The sequence below is a fragment of the Pteropus medius genome, unplaced genomic scaffold, assembly GCF_902729225.1.
Source record: "Pteropus medius unplaced genomic scaffold, Ma_sr-lr_union100, whole genome shotgun sequence".
Lineage (NCBI taxonomy): Eukaryota > Metazoa > Chordata > Mammalia > Chiroptera > Pteropodidae > Pteropus > Pteropus medius.
This window is the reverse complement of record NW_024349803.1, coordinates 10,435,611-10,453,803: the sequence shown is the minus strand read 5'-3', so window position 1 is coordinate 10,453,803 and position 18,193 is coordinate 10,435,611. Positions and strand designations below refer to the sequence as shown.

General features: G+C 49.2%; 1 protein-coding gene across 7 annotated transcripts in view; it reads right to left on the bottom strand.

The window, feature by feature from the left end:
* Positions 1 to 2,881: 2,881 nt before the first annotated feature.
* Positions 2,882 to 18,193, bottom strand: part of MRAS (muscle RAS oncogene homolog) — a 56,586-nt gene continuing 41,274 nt past the window's right edge. For 3 of the 7 annotated variants that reach the window (XM_039837272.1, XM_039837271.1, XM_039837274.1), the window contains exons 3-6: positions 13,525 to 13,678; positions 11,919 to 12,018; positions 7,618 to 7,697; positions 2,882 to 6,201 (exon numbers count right to left, since the gene is read on the bottom strand). In XM_039837272.1, the coding sequence (XP_039693206.1) occupies positions 6,102 to 6,201; positions 7,618 to 7,697; positions 11,919 to 12,018; positions 13,525 to 13,678 (434 nt within the window). In that variant the 3' untranslated portion in view covers positions 2,882 to 6,101. The remainder of the gene's footprint in view (positions 6,202 to 7,617; positions 7,698 to 11,918; positions 12,019 to 13,524; positions 13,679 to 18,193) is intronic. The other 4 variants (XM_039837270.1, XM_039837268.1, XM_039837269.1 and 1 more) reach the window with 2 other exon arrangements.

Genomic DNA, 18,193 nt, shown 5'->3' with positions numbered 1-18,193 from the left:
AGCTGAACCTGAGTAGCGAGGCCGTGGAACAAAGACAGAAATGGAAGTCACTGCGAGAACCTGCCCCCCAGGAATGGTCTGAAGCCTGCAGCTGGTCTCGGGACTGCCACAGGCCATGGGGCTGGGGACAGAGGAGGGTAGTAGGAGCCCATCTGGCTTAGATTTTAAGGCATGGAGGCCCCTGCTGATATCCGTAGTAATTATTAAATTCATTTAATAAACATTGTTAACTGTGTATCACCAGGCCCTCCACTGGCCCTGGGGATATGAAAATGGAGGGGATGTGAACAAATGAGGTATCATGGTAGATCGTGACCAGTATTCAAGGGACCAGAATAACAGGAACCCACGAGCGGTCTCAGCCCTGGCTGTAGCCAAATCACCTAGGGTGCTTTACAAAGTCTTCATACCTAGGTCCCAACCCAGGCCGATTGCACCCAATTCCCTGGGGGTGTGGCCTGCGCAGTGAGCTTTCCCCGCAACCTCCTGAAGTGACTCTAATACTAATACAGAGCCCTTTGCTAATACGCTGGCCTAAGTGGTTACAATTTCGAGATGATGGCATCCGACCTCAGGTGCCTTGCTACATGCCTCATATCCCTCCTCTGTCTCTGGGCGGTCATAGCATCCCGGATTTCCTCTCCCCCTTTGCTAATTCTGGACCAGGGTGTTGGGGCTGCAGGTGGTGCTCACCACAGTGGGGGAGGTGGTAGTGAGTCATGTGTGGGTCACACACTTAGTCATGTAAGGGGACTGGGAGAAGGGCAGCTGGCCCCCTCCCTCAGGATGTTGTGGGGGAGAGTTCAAGGATGTGTCAACCAAGTGAAGAATTTTGTCAGAGCTTCTTAGAAGAGTAGATGGATCTTTGCTCCTTTCATTTCCTCTTCCCACTCTCAATGGCCGTGAAATTACCAGAAGGATTTGAAGTCCGAAAAGGAGGTTCAAGGGGCAATTCATTTTTTCACTGGGTTACCACACGGTGGTACAGCGAGAATCTGATCACAGGTGATTGTCTCCCCCAGAAGAACACATGCACACACTATTTTGCATTATGATTTTGGGTGGGAGGTGTCAGCCCCTTTTGTCATCTCAAGGAGCCAAAGTTAATTACCCACGCTGGGGTCCCAAGTTCCAGACCTTGAGGGACCCGCCTTAATGAGATACAGGAAGGAGGGGAAGGACCTGGGCAACTTTGCCTGGCGAGCCAGATGCTGTCTTGCTGATGAGAACAAGACACGCTCCCATTTACCTTCATGTGGTAGGAACTTTTATTTTTACCTACATGTAGTAATTCAAGGATTCTCAAACCTTAGGGAGCATGAGCCCTCTTCATGAACAGAGTAGAGACATAGTCTGACCTCCATTTCACCAGTTTCTCTGGCCGAAGTGCAGGAGGATAAGAGTGGAGCGGGCATGAATGACGGTAGCTTGGTCTAGAACATTAGCAGTGGAAGTAATGAGAAATGGGTGCATTCTGGATGTGTTTTTCAGGTAGGGTCTGCAAGATTCGCTGACAGATGAGATGTGAGGTGTGAGAGAAAGGGCTGGATTAAGGGCAATTCCAAGGCTTTTGGCCTGAGCAACTGGAAGCACGGAGCTGCCGTTGACTGAACAGGGGAAGGCTATGGGCAAAGCGGGTGTGGGAGGGTGAGGGTCGGGAGCTCAGTTTTGGACACATTAATTCTGAGACACTCTACCTGAGACATTCAAGGGGAGATATCAAGTAGGCAGTCGGGTATATGTGTGGAGTTTGAGAGTGTCAAACTGAAGATATAACTTTGGGAGTCATCAGAACATAAAAGGCATTTAAGTCTCAAGATTGGATGAAATCACGAAGAGAGTGAGTTGAGGTAGAGAAGGGGACCCAAGGACTAAGATTTGGGGTGCTCCAAAGTTAACAGGTTAGGTGAAAGTGCAGGGGCCAGAGGAGGGGATTAGGAAGTGGACATGAGGAAGGAGAAAAACTAAGAGATGGCAGCAGGACCCTAGAAGCTGATGGAAGAAAGGTTAACAAGAGGGCGTGGCCAACTGTTTTATTGGTGCAAGAAGATCAAATACGAGAAGACTGAGAATGGCCATTGAATTGAGCATGAGGAAAGCCATTGGTGGCCTTGAGAAGAAGGGTGGCAGTGATAGAATGATGGGTGGAAGCCTATTTGGAGCCCTTTAAAGAGAGAGGGATTCACGGCAGTGAGTACAGATTACTCTTTTAAGATGGCTTCCTGCAAAAGACGGCAGAGGAAAGCATGTGGTGTCTACCAGAGGAGGTGGGTCAAAGGAAGGTTTTGTACTTTTTTGTTGTTTTAAGATGGGAAAGATCCAGTAGAGAGAGAACTGATGATGCAGGAGAGAGAGGCTCAGCTTGGTCGAGTACCCACCAAGTTCCATCAGCGGGAAATAAAATCACATTGTACCAAAGACTGTAACCTTATGGATGGCGGTGGGGGCCGTTTCCATGAAACGCAAGGTCAGATGATCAATCCAACGGGTGTCCCTTAACAAAGAGCACCATTTATGGGCTTCTCACCATGAGTCCCACGCTCAGCTTCAGCCCTCCGTCTACTTAGGAGGCGCACGCTACTGTCCTAGTCATAGCCAGGGCAGCTGAACATTAAAGCGGGCAATCTGCTCAAAGGCACAGAAAGGTAGATGGCAGAGCTCAGACCCAGGGCTGCTGAACATCAAGAGGCTGTGTCTCCAAATGCTGCTCTCACCCACCCTCCTCCTCTGGCTCCGTGCAGGAAGGAGAGACCTCACATGGCCCCCGCAGTCTCTTCCTCGCTTCAGGTTTGCCTGTGAGAGGGGGTGTTAGAACACTGTCAACTGACAATGTTCTCAGCAAAACTTTAGGAATATTTGAATAGGAGGGAATAAGACAGACAAGTGTTCCTCTTCTTTTATTAATGAGTTGAGATACACAAAGACTTAATAAAAAGTTACATAAAAGGCTCCAGCATCATCGAGATCTTCAGGCATCGCCCTCATTTCATGACCATGGCCATCTGTTAATACTGTGTAACAAAGGCTGGGCGCTCACAGTTGCGCCATAATTCAAGTATCTTTCATTCTAAGGAAACCCGACATGGAATTTCTAATCCAATGGGCTGCTAATGGAGGAAGTGTGTCTATGGCTCTGGACTTACTGTACCACGTGAAGGGCCTTTGGGTTAGAGCTGCCACGTATTAATGGGTCACACCTCCTGGCAAAGTGAGATAGGCCACACTAGGCTACCAGGCACTCTCTATAGTAAGTGCCACAGGAAGGTGGGGGGAAAAGTCCTAAGAGAAAGCATCCAAGGGTGCGCCGTGTGGCAAAGTGCAGAGGAAGTCAGTGGCCACAGCCCCAGGCTGTGGGGATGGAGAGGATGGCTAGGATTCCCTGCTGGAGAGAAAAGGAGCCCTCGAAGGGGGCGGCAGGGGAATGGGGTGCGCCAGAATTTTAGAAGGAAATCTGAGCACACAGAGTGGTAAAGGCATGGAGTGAGGGGTTATCAGGTGGCCTGTAAAACCAGTGGGAACACCAGGATGTCACCAGAGACAAAAGTTCCACTGGGCTCCTCAGTCATGGAACAGCATGGCCAACTGGTTCCCTGGACTGACCTTGCCAGGTGACCATGGAAGGGATGGGGATGCCCCCGGGCACACTCTATTCTGGCCTATCTGGAAGCCGCTATTGCCACAAGGGCCCACGGTTCTCTAAAATACAAAGAACTGTCTTTTAAAAGTGTTATTTACCCATCTCGCCTATGGGAACGATGAGGTCATAGGAGATGAAGGCTGACCACTGGCTCGACAGCAGAGGCTGCAGAAGGCCACCCTTTAACCAGTTTCTCTCTTGGGCATTGTGGAGTTAAACTGTGGGCTGAGTGCGGAACAGATGCCCTGGAAGATGGGGCCAGGGGTGGGCCAGATGCACTGCCCCTGCGGGTGGGGGCTGGGAGGGCAGAAGCGGTTGGCGCCCCTCCGTCTGGTTACCTTCATGGCTGAGAGCTTCGCTCTAGGCCAGCTGGTCTGCTTCCAACAAGACGTGCCATGCAGTGCTGTCAGTGAGATGCAGGCTCCGCAGTGGGCAGGGGTGATCTGGTGGTGCTCCACGCCCGGTAGAATTTCCCCAGCAGTGGACGCTGCGCTGTGTGTAGGGCTTCCCGTACCACTGTACCACTCCTTCAGTGCAAGGCATCCCCTCTCCGCCTGCCTTGCCTCTTCCTTGTCTCCAGCCACCAAACTGCATACGGGGCTGCTGCAGACATGGCTCAGAGGAGCATAAGGGTCAGAAAGAGCCTTGTCCCCTTAGTGTTTAAAATGCCCATTAACATTACAGGATCTTGGGCAGCTCTGAGGCACCTGATCTGGCATGTTCCTTGTTATCCTGCCTTTTAGGGTCAGAAAAAAGGGCCATTTAGACAAAGAAGTTTGATTTTCAACTAATGAAAGTTCCAACTGTTTCATTCTGCAGCAGAATCACTCTTCGGCTGGGCCCTCCGGTGCTGGTGATCTTGCCAAGTTAGGAACTCGGCGCGCTTTCAAAACTGGAAAAGAATACAGGTGTCCCGATGTCCAGCTGGCACTCACTTTCCCGGGGTTCTTTCTCCAAACAGTGGCCAGGCCACCCGCTAGGTATGCTCTAGTTTGTCTAGTGATCTGACTTGTAACATATGGAAGATGAGGTCACTAGTAGTGCCACCTCATCTTCTGACCATCTCTCAGAGGTGCACTTCTGTTCCTGCTGCCCCTCCACCCCTTCCTGACCCCTAAAATCTAGTCTTTGGCTCACACTGTCAGCACCTGAGAGGGAGGTGGGCATCGTCAGGGAGTTGGGGGACTGTCCCCTTGTAGAAACAGGTGTATGGGAGCCATGCCATCACCTAAACCTTCCTTTCTCCTCCAATCATATATTATAGTTAATATCTGAGAGGTTAATGAAAGTGTGTGCCAGAAAGGCAACCTAATGCTAAGTTTGCAAATGCTTCAAGGGGTTTGTTCATTTACCAGGCTTAAGAAGTGGCTGTCAGAGGGGAAATGGCTTTAGGTCTTGGTGCTGTTTTGGTAACACCAGTATTGGATCACTTTTGGTTGAGTCGGCACAAACTAGAATTTCCTGGATGGCGTCCACATTAGCTTACTTTGACGTGGAGAAACATACACGCCTGTGTCACCGTGTCTGTATCAGAGAGGCACCAGGCAGCACAGGCGACGTGAGGAAGCCCTCTTACCTGGCTGGGAAGAACAGAACTCAGCCCACACTGGCTGAAAAAGAAATGAACACTTCGGCAAAGTCCATCCACTTATTTGGTTTACACATTTCCGGGATAATGAAAACTCCTTTTAGAACTGCCATGCTCATTCCAGCCTCTCCCCTCAGCAAAATAAAATTGTCTCCTAATATCTGCTGTAAAAGCCTCCAGGTAAACACGTCTCTCTCCTCTCTCGTTTCTAGGCCATGAGCAGCGTCTGTTTCTCCTGAGGCTTCCACCTACAGTCCTCGTTAACTTCCAGTCTCTCGGTCATTCTACTTTCATATTGAGTTGAGTTTTGGCACTGCTGGGAAAGCTCAGTTAAAAAAAAAAAACAACAACAATATTCCAGACACGTTGTTAGAGAGGTCTGCCGAAGACCTGAAACTTCGCCAGGCAGTGGGCACAGACCCCTTCGATACAATAATAACCACTAAAATAATTTAAAAATCTACAAAAGACACCCAAGCTCAGACACTTTGGACTGGAGACGAGGGGGGAGCTTGTTCATGGCTTGTTTTGTACTTTGTACGTGGATAAGCACTTCCACATCAAACCAACACTATGTAGTTCGAAGAAACAGCACAGCCACCTAGAGAGGGGGAGGAACTGGGCTGAATCGACACGAGGGGCTGGATGCGACCTCTGTTTAGCGTGGCTTCCTGTGTCTTATGAGACATGGGAACGCCTGTGCCCTTCCGGCAAAGCCAGGCCCCATTTCCTCCCTGCCCTCCCTCCCTTTTCCTTCTGTGCCAAGTCCTCGGGTTCAAGGGTCATGGTTAGAAATGGATTTCAGTGAGGTTAGGCAGTGGAGGGGTCCCAAGAACTGGCCAGTTCATGGTCACTGTGCTTAAGGCCTCAGGCCCGTCACAATATCACACACTGTAGTTTGTGGGTGCCAGTGGCCCGGTCTCCCCGCCATTTGGTTTTCTTCTTCTTCTTCTGGCTTTTTTCTGGAATCTGTTGCCTTTTGAGACAATGAAGGGCAGAAAATCATAGTCAGAGTGGGCTTTGCTTCTCTCTGCCCCTCTCCTCCCTTGCCCCTGGGTCTGCAGAAGGGAGGCCTGTTCTAGCTTAGGGGGCAGAGATGCTGCTGCTCATGGACACCCACCGAAAGAGGGCCTGGCCTGGACAGCCTCTCCGAGGCAAGGAAAGTGGGGAGGGAGAGAGGAGAGGGCAAAGCTTGTCATCCTGTTGGTGAGAGTTCCTGACATCATGCTATGGCTACATTTATTTAAATCAAAGTATGTGTCACACACACGCGCGCGCGCACACACACACACACAGTGTTGGTCTCTATTTCCATGTTTCATATTTTAGTTAAAATGACAGGTCAGCTGAATACAAAAGCTTTTTACATGTTTTCTGTTAATTTTTCCTATGTCTAAAACCTGCCCTTGGAAGTACAGGTCTATAACCAAGAACCTACGACCTCCTGGTGATAACGTATCCTAATCGGAGGCAAAATGCCTACGAAAAAATAACTTCAAGAGTGCAGAATTGCCAGCGACAGTATAAGGTGGAGGCTGCAATGTTACAGTCCACGCTGCAGAATAAAGAGGAGAGGAGGCTGTTGGGTCTGCGTGTGAGTGTGCCCCTCTGTGTGTCCGTGGGGCGGGAAAGACACTAATAGAGCCCTGTATGTGATTTCATAACTAAGCAGCAGCCTTAAGAGTTCACCAGCATAACGCAACATACTATATGCATGGTGTCTGAGAACCACTGGCTGGGCTGCTCTGTATGTTGATGTTGGAAATGGGAAAGGTGGGTGACAGGGAGACCAGCCAGGAGGCTGTCATCTGAGTACAAGGTGATTAAGGTTTGAACCCTGACTATGCACAGGAGTGTATAGGAGGCTACTGATTGGGGTTTCTGACGCTCCTTGGAGACTGACAGTGTTGGAGTCCGGAAAGGAGGCACATGTACAATGCCTCTGAAATTTGAGCCTGGGAATCGGAATGTTGGTTGTTCAGATGACATGTCAAGGGCGCTCTGACATCAGGGCAGGGAAGAGGAGATGGACCCACTTCTTACGGTGTTGACTGCTGCAGTACTGGGACAACAGTGAAGGCAGGATGGAGGGGGCTCTCAGGGAGGCCGAGCTGCAGGACCGAGGGGAGGCCAGAGGGGAGGCTGAGCTGCTGCTTCAGACAGGAAAGCACATCTCTTTAGCTAGTGATCAGCTTCACCCACGGGTAGAGGGGAGGGCAAAGGTAGGTAGGAAGGGCAGGGGAAAGGAATGAACGGAACTATAAGGAATCCCAAAACGGGCCTGGAAACGCCCAGCCTTGGCCTCGGATCCAGGAGCCGTGTGTTCCCCCAGCCCTCCCAGTGCCCATCGCCCTGCAGAGGCCCCGTTTCTGGGGAGGCGTGCAGTGCTCACCTAATTACTCTAACCAAGTCATGGAAGGCTTTGTCGACGTTGAGAGGTGGGTCCTTGGCACTGGTTTCTATGTACGGAATCTGGAAGGCAAAGCTCACTTTTGGTAAAAGTGGCACCAAGGTCCACAAAGCCTTGCTTCCTAAAAACGCAAATTCACAGAGGTCCCGAGGACCCGGATGCTTTTAACAACACCAAGTCCCCTCGGTGGCTCCTCAACCTTAAAGAGCTTGGAAAGTTTTACTGACAGCTTTTTCAATTCTCCCTTGTTCTCTAGTCACAGAGATATTTAATAGCTCCCTAAAATAGGATTAAAATGATCTTTTTATACACTTGAAGACTAAAGACTATTTCATTTATCAAACTAAAATACACTCTGATTCTACTAATTTTTCTTTCTGAGGTCTATTTCTCTACTTTAGGTAGACTTCTGCCTCTCTTCCTGAGCCATCCAGAGGGGACTCTGGCAGGAAAAGCCGAGGAAGGGCTGGGCCATGGGCCAGACTCTGCACCCTGGTGACTGCTGGTCTGTCTGTGCCCCTCACCCACAGTAAGCCTGCCTGGCCCAGCTCCTGGTCTGCATCCACACGCCAAGCTCAGCAGTGTTTGCAGAAGGCTTGTGTCTGCATATTTAATGCGCAGTAATCATCATTGGGCTAAAAGGCAGCAGCACATGGGGAGACGTGGCCGAGGTGACCCTCTAGGATGGGATGTGAGAGCCATGTCCACACCAAGCCTCAGACAGGCATAGGGAGGAAAACAAAGGCTCCACGAGGTCAGAACACAGTCCTGAGCTCTTGTCTCCCCCCATAACAGGGACCCCACAAAGCAGGAAAGGCTCCCCCTCATTCCCCCACAAGTGGAAAGCCTGTGGGGTTCACATAACATACACAGGTCTCCCTAGATGAGATAGAGATAAGCCAATTGTGACTGAACTGAAGAACTTTGGTATTTTTCGTAACTTTTTCCTCATTACAATTAAGGCTTTTCATTATAACCTTTTTTTTTTTAAAAGCATGGTTAATAAAATAAAAATGATCAACACTTTAAATACATTGGGTGGGCGGTGGTGGGGTGACAGTAAGCTGTTATTTTAGAGGAACATATTGTAAACCATTGCCCAGAACACATCATAAAGGTTCTTGCCATCGATTCTTATCATGAGAGATCAGATGTTCACGTGCTGCTGTGGCTTCAAGCAGGGGTCTTGTAGCTGACCAGACACAAAGGGCAGAGCACAAAGGGCAAGGATTAGGCCTTTGAAATACTCATTCAACAAATATTGGTGCCACTGATGACCCTGAGAGGAAACTGCTCTCCACTGCAGGCTTTGGGACTGCAGGCTGTTCACTGAGATGGCTGTGGACTGTTTGGCTTCCCAGGTCTCAACGTCCCTGACCTCCCTTAGTCCTTGTGCTCACCCTCTTAGGTAAGCAAATATCTCCATTCTACAGCTGGTGAAGCCGAGCTTAAAGGGGTGACGTACTTGCCCAAGGTCACACAGCAGAGAATTAAGGTTTGAACCGGGTGCATGTTCCACTTCCTGCCTGGCCTCCCCCAGACAGGTGGGGATGCTGAGGTCAGCTTGGGAGCTTCTTCTAAGAGTGGCAGGTGCCCCAGTAGCTCCTGGTACCAGGGTCCTATGTGACCTTGTGAGGCCAGGACTATGTGCTTCCCTGTGCACACTCAGAGGGGAAGCGGGAAGGCACCTGCAGCTGAGTCTGGGACCTACCTGGAGCCTTTTCATGTTCTATAATCCTGCTGGTTCAGTAAGTCTCAGGTTGCAGGGCCTCAGACCACTGCTGCCTGTCCTACTGCACTGCTCAGAGAAGTACATGATTTGCAGTATCCTCCAGGTCCCCAGATACCCTCCACCTTCTTTCTGGGGGTCCTGCCTCTACCACTGCAGAAACACCTATGTGCATTATCTGGGTTCTTAGAATTCCAGGATTTCAGTAGCAACAAGACTTAGACTAAGGGAAACCTTGCAGTAAACAGTAGTAGCATTTGACTGCACCGAAAGGCTAAGAAATGCCATCTTCCTGCTCAGGATGGGGGCAACCTGCCTTGGTCAGCTAAAGAGGAACTTGCCTTATCATCCCTAAAATGAGGGTGTTGTTGAAGCAGCTTGTAGAGTATTTGGTCAAATGATAAATGAGGAGGTGGTGCTGGCTGTAGGAGAAGCATCTGCCGAGAGACTGGAGACCTGAGTGCCAGTGGGGCGGGGGTGGGGCCCTACTTACCAGCTTGAGGCCCCTGGAAACCACCTAACCTCCTGTGTCTCATTCACTTTATTTGCAGGATAGGACTAGAGCTGCCCCCTTGCGGTACCCTTCTCCCCTCCCCTCTCACACACCCAGGAGGGACCAAGAAGGTATTTGTGAAAGTCATTAGCAAACTCTCTTCAGGTCACTGTATGGAGCCCAAGACTGAGAAGTGACAATGGCTCCTCGGGCCTCTCTCTGGTTAGGATGTCGGGCCCGTGGAGGAGGCATGCGTCTAGTGCTAGACCCAGGGGTCAGTTCCCAGGCCTCAGCTGCTTCTGAGCAGCACCTGTCTTGGCTGGTCATCCATCTTTCTTGAGGAATTTCCTTTATCTGGCTCCATGACATCCCACTCTGGTCCTCATACATCACTGATTGCTCGGTCCCTTCTGCTGCTTCCTCATCTCCCCGCATCACGACACAGAAGTGTCCCCGGCCTCAATCCAGAGGCCCCTTGCCTAGCTACACCCACTCTGGTGGGGTTCATAGCTTTAAATCCTATCTACGTGCTGCTGATTTCCAGCATTTACCTCCAGACTGGTATATCTGACTGCTTGTCTTGACACCTCCACTGGAGTATCTACTCGGCTCCTCAAACTAAAGAGACCTAAAACCAAGCTCCTGGTGTCCCCACATACTCGCTTCTACAGTCTCCCCCGCCCAGTTACCGTGACCCCAGTCCTCTGAAGGTGGCTCACGCCTCAAACCTTGCAATCACCCTCGATTCCTTTCTTCTTCTCTCACCCCCCATCCAGTCTGTGAACGTATCCCGTTGGCTCTTTTAGAAATATATCCAGATTCCTACCACTGCTCGTTACCACACTGGTCCGTGTCCACTGCACCCGGGTTATTGCAGCAGCCCCTAAATGGTCTCGCTGCTCCCACCCTTGTCCCTACAGACCGTTCTCTCTGCATGCCACCGGAGAAAAGCTGTTCAGCCATAAGTCAAACCTCGTCACTCTTCACTCAAAAACTGCGGATGGTTTCCCCTCTCACATTGAGTAAAAATCCTCGCGGCCTCTCTGCTCTCACTCCTGCTACTCACCCCCTCCTACTCCTTCCACTCCAGCTACCCTGGCCTCCTTGCTGTTCCTGATGATCAGCAAGGGGCCTCTGCACTGATGATCCCCTCTGCTGGAACATTCCTTCCCCCGATATCCGATATCCGCAGGGCTTAATCCCCTCACCTCCTTCAGCCATCGTGGACGTGCACCCTTCCCCACAAGGCCTTCCCTGACCACCCTATTTGGAACAGCACCCCTCCGTCCCACATTCCCCACCTTCTTCCCATAGTACATGTCACCTTCTGACACACTCTGACTTGCTTTGTTTATTGTCTGTCTCCTGTCACTATGAGGCAAGGAGCTGTGTTTTCCAGGGCCTAGGGCTGCTGAATGAATATGTGAACGAACACAGAAGGCAGAGGCAAGCAGAGCTACATCGCATGAGCCCCTTTCCTCTACGCACAGAGCTGGGCCCAGGGAAGAAGCAACCTTGCAGACTTCCGAGCAGGCAGGGTAGACTTCTACATAATTGACCAATGAGGCCATGGGCCGTGCCGATGTGGGAGAGGGGTGAGAAGAAGCCCAGTGACCCTACCCAGCACCATCCAGAGGGCAAAGAAGCATCACAGTGAAAAACAAAACAAAACAAAGATGTCTGCCGACGTTCGCTGTGTGGCCTGGGCAAAACTTGAGTATCTGTGAGATGGAGATAATTGTACCCACTTCAGTGTGTGCTTGTGAGGAATGCTCCCCCAGCACAATGCCTGGCACGGAGCAGGGCTTAGTGAATGGCAGCTCATCTGATGAGAAGGAGACAGAAGCCAATCCTCTGCACAGCCCAGCGATGAATCTCCTGTGTCAGGGCTCAGGAGGTAGCCTGTACACCACAGCCGGCAGTCCACTGTGAAGGTACTTCAGAGCCTCTAATGACTGACCAGAGGGTGCTCTCTCTCTGGTCTGTTGTCTTGTTTCACAAAATACCCCACATTGCATATGCCTGCTAAGCACTCCCAACACACACACACACACAACCTACATTGTGTTTGGTCGCCATTTCTTTTCCTTGCTCCCTGGTGATTTTCCTCAAATGCATCAAGTCCACCTTGTTGGCCACGAGGATCATCGGGAATGACTCCCTGAGGAATAAAGAAACAGCAGCTCATGAGGTTTTGCTGTTCCCACCCCGGTGAGGGCAGTACAGCCACAGCTCAGGCATAACACAGCACACGGCACCTCCCCGCTGGCCTGGGCCTGACCTGAGTCCTTTCCTCCACATCTCTTGGAAAGGGAAGGGGCCTGGAGGCTACTGGCTGTCTTGGTTGAAGCCTTAGGCCTGTTGCAAGGTGAGTGAGGGGCCCTCCGGGGAACCCCCTGGCTCGACACTGTCAGTGAGGGCACCGAGAGGCTGCTGGGCTAGGGGCTGGGTGCCCAGACTTGCTCATGCCATCTCTTGGTCACCCTGATGCACGAACCGTGCAGGGCTGCTGTGGCCATCAGCCATGGCTTGTGAGGAGCACTAAGGCCTGGCACATAGCTGGCACTCAGTAAATGGCAGCTGCAAAATCAGGATGGCTCTCAGGAGAGAGAGGGTGAAATCAAAAGGCATGTCTGCCTTAAGGATTCCCACTGACAAATGTGGCCATATTGCTGTTCAAAGTGAACAAAATGCTAGTCTCACAGCATCTTTGTCACCGTTGGCTATTTTCAGTAAGAAAATTATAATTGGTCAGGTGAAAATGGTACTTTATTATTTCTCCTTGTACTTCTCTGATAAGCAAAAATGTTGAATATTTCCCACATCTGAGTATTTATGTTTTCTTTTTTGAGATTCCTATAGTCAGGGGCTTAACCCACATTTCTTTCTTGGAGGAGTGTGTGTGTCAGTTGTGTACCCCTTTACCTTATAAAGTTATTAACCCTTTATCTTTGGGATAGGTGTTAACTAGATTTTTCAAACTTACTGAGATTTGCTCAAAGCTTGCTATTTTCCTATTTGTCCTGTTACTTTCTTTACAGTGCCTGTTTAAGATCCCGTTAACTGAAAAGACCAGTTAGGCTTATAACAGACTCCAAATTATTTAACTACTCCACATAATGCTAAGAAATAAAAATTAGCCCTTAATTAGGGGACTGTAAATCTCACAAATGCAATGTAACCATTTACAGTGTATACGGGGGGAGGAAATTCATTTTTTTAATAATAAAATTTTGCTTAAATTGGAGCTGAAAAACAGAGATGATGTTTCACTGGTGGGGACAGTTTAGGAGAGATGGGAGGGAGCTGACCCCTTGAGGCCCTAGAAACAGTTTGACCCCACAGAAAGAACTAGGGTAGGAGTAGGAGTCAGAGGGCCCAAGGTCTGAAGCCAGCTCTGCCCTGCTGTGCCTCGGCTTTCACCTGAAAATTAGAGAGAGAGAGAGAGAGAGAGAGAGAGAGAGAGGGAGAGGAAGGGAGGGAGGAGGAGGAGGAGGAGGAGGAGGCAGGGAGGAAGGGAGGGAAGGAGGAAAGGGAGGGAGGTGGGTAGGTGCGGGCTGCTGTGTGGGTGGGGTTTGGGAAAGACAGAGACAGAGGCCGAGGCAGAGGCAGACAGAGCCTGCTCTGAACTAGGAGCCCAGCAGGTTCTTGGCCCAGGTGTGCTCACCTGTCCTTGACACGCAGGATGAGCTGGTGGAAGCGGTCCACGTGCTCGAAGCTGGCCTTGTCTGTGACCGAGTAGACGATAAGGAAGCCGTCCCCCGTGCGCATGTACTGCTCCCGCATGGCACTGAACTCCTCCTGCCCGGCTGTGTCCAGAACTGGGGTGGGATGGGGCCGGTCAGGAGCTGTCACCATCCACCCTGGAGCCCCAGCAGCCTGCAGACCCCCATGCTGCTTCTGTCCCCTCTGTGGCTCAATCTTAACTGTCCCTACAAAAGCCACTCATGCTCCCTGTGCTGTGATGTGAGGGTCCCGGTAGGGCTTCAGACACCTCATGTAAGGCTCTAACTGACTCATTTTGGGGCCCACCAATTCCAACCCATGCTGCTCCCCGGTCCTTAATTATCTATAGAAAAGCCTCAGAAAGTCAGAAAGTCAGACCAACTCTGCTTCACAGTCCCTCTGGCCAGTGCCCAGACCTGGGCTCAGATGCTCCAAAATGATTCCTAGGGGAAGTTACCTGACTGTCTGAGATTTCTCTCCCTCTTTGTAAATGGACACAGTGCCTCTACTTTGCAGTCCCTAGGGAGGAGAGCCTGCTTGTGGATGTGTCGGGGGCAAGCCCTGGAGAGGCCATCTGGGTCAGGAAGGTACCAGGCAGGCCATGGGGAAGGACTGGCCCCTCGTGAGCAAGCGTCACTTACCTCCTAGGAAGGGGCTGATACAGGTTGGTGGGAAGGGGAGCTAAGGTGGGAGGCAGGCACAGAGAGCTGGGGAGAACTCTCTCAGCAAAGGGTCTCCCCGCCTCAACTCATCCATCCCCTCTCACTACCCCACCCCGTGGATTCCTGGTGCCTGCTCTGAGATAACATGCTCATCCCCGCCTGTGTCAGAGAGGTCACAGCCACAGCTGGGGTGGGGGTGGCGATCTCACTTTCAAAGTGCAAGCTTGACTCCCTCAGGCTCTGCCAGAGTCCTATGGGCACCATGAAGTCTGAACCCCTCAGCGTCCTGGCAAGCCCCTACTCATTTGCTAGTCTCTCCTCATTCTTCTTTCTCGCTCACTTCTCTGACTTGACCCAATTTTCCCTCTCCCTGGAGGCAGTGGAGTGGCTGGTTACAGATTTTGGAGCCAGATTCTGAGTTGAGTCCGGCTGCTCATTCCCAGAGTGTGACCCTGGGCAACTCGTTTTTCTGTGCCTCTGTTTCCTAAAAGGGGAATCAGCAGGGCTGTTTTGAGTCACTATACCAAGGCCCTTAGAACCGTGCCTGGACTGTCTTCTGTGAGTTTGCTTTCCCCACCTGGGGTGCTCTACCCCACCTTTGGGCCTGAGATTCCTTCTCACCCCTCCCCCGCCTCCCCCACTCCCTTGCCTTGGACCCTGACTCTGACCCATTGCATTCTGCTGCCTGAGCCCCTACGAGTCTCCCACCCCTATATGGACCCTTCTTGTTATTGTTCTTGCTGCACATTTAATCAGCCTCCAGCTGGACTTTCAGCTCCCTGAGGCAGGGACCTGCTTTTGTGAGCCACCCATCTACTCGGAGCTTGGCATAAACAGTATCCAAATAGTAGTTGAACGTAAAATTAATGTGAAGTCTATCCAATTTTGTTCATCCATTTATTCATTCATTTAAGAACTATCTGAGCACCTACTATGTGCCAGGCAGTATTCTAGGTACTATAGATACAGGGTGAACAAGGTAAAAACCTTGCTCTCATGGGACTTATAATCTAGTAGGGAGATAAACAAATGAATGGATAATATAATTTCTGGTGGAGATGAGTACATACTGTGAAGAACAATATGGCCGGTTGGAGGTAACTGGCAGAAGTTGGTGTTATTTTGGATAGGGAAGGAGGGCATCTCTCAGGAGATGATATTTAAGCACTGACTAAATGATAGCAGGGGAGAACCATGTGGCCTAGCGGACGAGCATTCCAGGCAGAGGGTACCAGGGAGGGGAGGTGTGCAAGGGCGGGCCTGATGGCCTGGGGGAGCTCAGGGAAGGGTGAGTGGAGGAGAGAGAGGAGGCGGGGGCAGGTCTCAGGGCCTGCTGCGTTGGGGTAAGCTTACTTCATTCCAGATAGGACAGGGGCCACCGGAGAGTTTGAGCAAGAGTCACGTGATCTGTAGGACTTTTGAAAAGTCTACCCTGGTTGCTGGGAAAGCACAGACCACGAGTGGAAGCTGGGGTACTCGTTAGGAGGTTAGTGTAATAAGCCAGGCAAGACATGATGGAGGGTTGGACTAAGGACCAAGGGGCAGAGTTGGAGTGTGGGGTGGATGCTATGAGAAGTGAGCTAATTCAGGCTACTTTCTAAGACAGAATCAACAGGAGCAGGGCTTTCTGGAGGAAAATGTGGAGATGGGGTTGATGAGAGAGAGTGGCTGTGAAGACAATGGCTGTTTTGGACCTCAGCCAAATAAATGGTGGTGTCATATGCTGAGGTGGGGACAATTGGGTGAAAAACAGGGTTTAGGGGCCTCAGTTCTTGACACAGGCTTCAGAACCTCTCAGACATCTACATGGGACTTCGAATAGGCATTTGGAGACGTAAGTCAGAAATTGAGGAGGCAGGAGTTACAGGTGTGGGAGCTGCGGTGTGTGTTGGCAAGGAAAGCCACAGGATGAACTATCAAGACACCCAGGAATCCACACCTCCTCAGGCAGCACCTTTACCTAGTGCCCGAGAAAGTGATCCTGTCCCCACAGCCTGTCATCATCCCCGCACATGCTCTCGAGTCACTCAGGGTGCCAGAGGGGCAAGGCTCGGTGGACACAAGGATCTGTGATGTGCCCCACAGAGGGAGGCACATGGCTATCCCCGCTTTGTTCCCCTCACATATGAAATGAGGGGCAGGGTTCCTAGAACTCAGGGCCTTTGAGCTCTGACATCCTAGAATTATTTGGACGGCCCAAGAAAATAGGATCTATGGCTGAGGACCAATGCGCAGACTGAGGCAGTTGCGCCAGTATTCCCTAGGGAAGGGCAGGAAGACTGCACTTTCATCTGGAGGGAGTGGAGCCTTTTTTCCTAAATAAATCCCACTCAGAACCACAATCAACGAAAGAGATGAAATAATGTGGATCGGGCTGAAGTGGGGATGGAAAGGCCTATATTGAACCGAATACATTAAGTTAATATTGTAATTAATATATTCACAGATTTTGAGTGTGTCTATTATTCAAAACAAAAACTAGAGACCTAGGATACTTAAAAATATGATCATTCAGAATTTTAAAAACTCAGTAGGAAGCTGAAAATCAAAACGGACCATCTGGGAAAAAAAATAGTCATTTCAGACATTGATGGTCTTAGAAATTATATTACCTATGCTTTCTAAAAGAATTCTTGGAGGATATACTACGGAAAAGTGAAAAATGGATCCATAAAAGAGAAAAATGAGTATTATAAACAATGGTAAGCAAACAAAACATGAGGTAAGTTTAAATAAATATTGTTACACAATTTGAAGAAAATGAATGACAATTTACAACTAAAATCTATGATGACCCATTTTTGAGGGTGGGAGCTAGTAAAAAGTAAGTTACTACAAAAGTTCTCGCCGCATTTCGGAAGAGGCTAAACATAGGATTACATCAAGATGCTGAGTATATGTACACATGTCTATATACATAGGATAACTACTAGTATAAAAATTAAGCTCAAAACTTCCTAATCATTATAGGAAAGAAAAACAGAACAAAGTAAATGGAACCAATCCAATGAAAGGCAAAAATAAATTAAACAAAAATGAGAAAGTTAAAACAGCGGACATGAAGTAAGATGGCCGAAATAAATCTAACTGTGCCTAATGACAATAAATGCAAATGGGTTAAATTCAGCTTTGAAAAGCAGATACTTTGTATCTAAGAGCTTATTTTGGGGTTGTTTTGGTTTTGGTTTTGCTTTTTTTTTTTTAGGTTCCACATATAAGTGAGATTATACGGTATTTGTCCTTCTCTGTGTAATTTATTTTACTTAGCATAATGTCCTCAATATCCATCTATGTTGTTGCAAATGGCAAGATTTCATTCTTTTTTATGGATGAATGATATTCTACTATATATATAGCTCACATTTTCTTTATTCACCATCAAGGAACACTTAGGTTGTTTTCATATCTTGTTTACTGTAAATAATGCTGCGATGAACATGGGGGTGCCATACATCTTTTCGAATTAGTGTTTTCATTTACCTTGATAAATATCCAGAAGTGGAATTGCTGGATCATATGGTAGTTCTATTTTTAATTTTTTTTGGAACTTCCATACTGTTTTCCAAAGTGGTTGTACCAATTTACATTCCCATTAATAGGGTACAAGGGCTTCCCTTCTCCATATCCTCGCCAATACTTGTTTATTTCTTGCCTTTATGATAACAGCCATTCTAACAGGTAGGAAGTGATATCTCATTGTGATTTTGATTTGCATTTTCCTGATGATTAGCAGTGCTGACCACCTTTTCATGACCTGTTGGCCATCTGTATATCTTCTTTGGAAAAATGCCTATTCAGACAGATCCTTTGTCCATTTTTTAATTGAACGGTTTTTTTTTAAGCTATTGAATTGTTTGAATTCTTTATATAGTTTGGATATTAGCACCTTATCGAATCTATGATTTGCAAATGTCTTCTCCCATTCAGTAGGTTACCCTTCATTTTGTT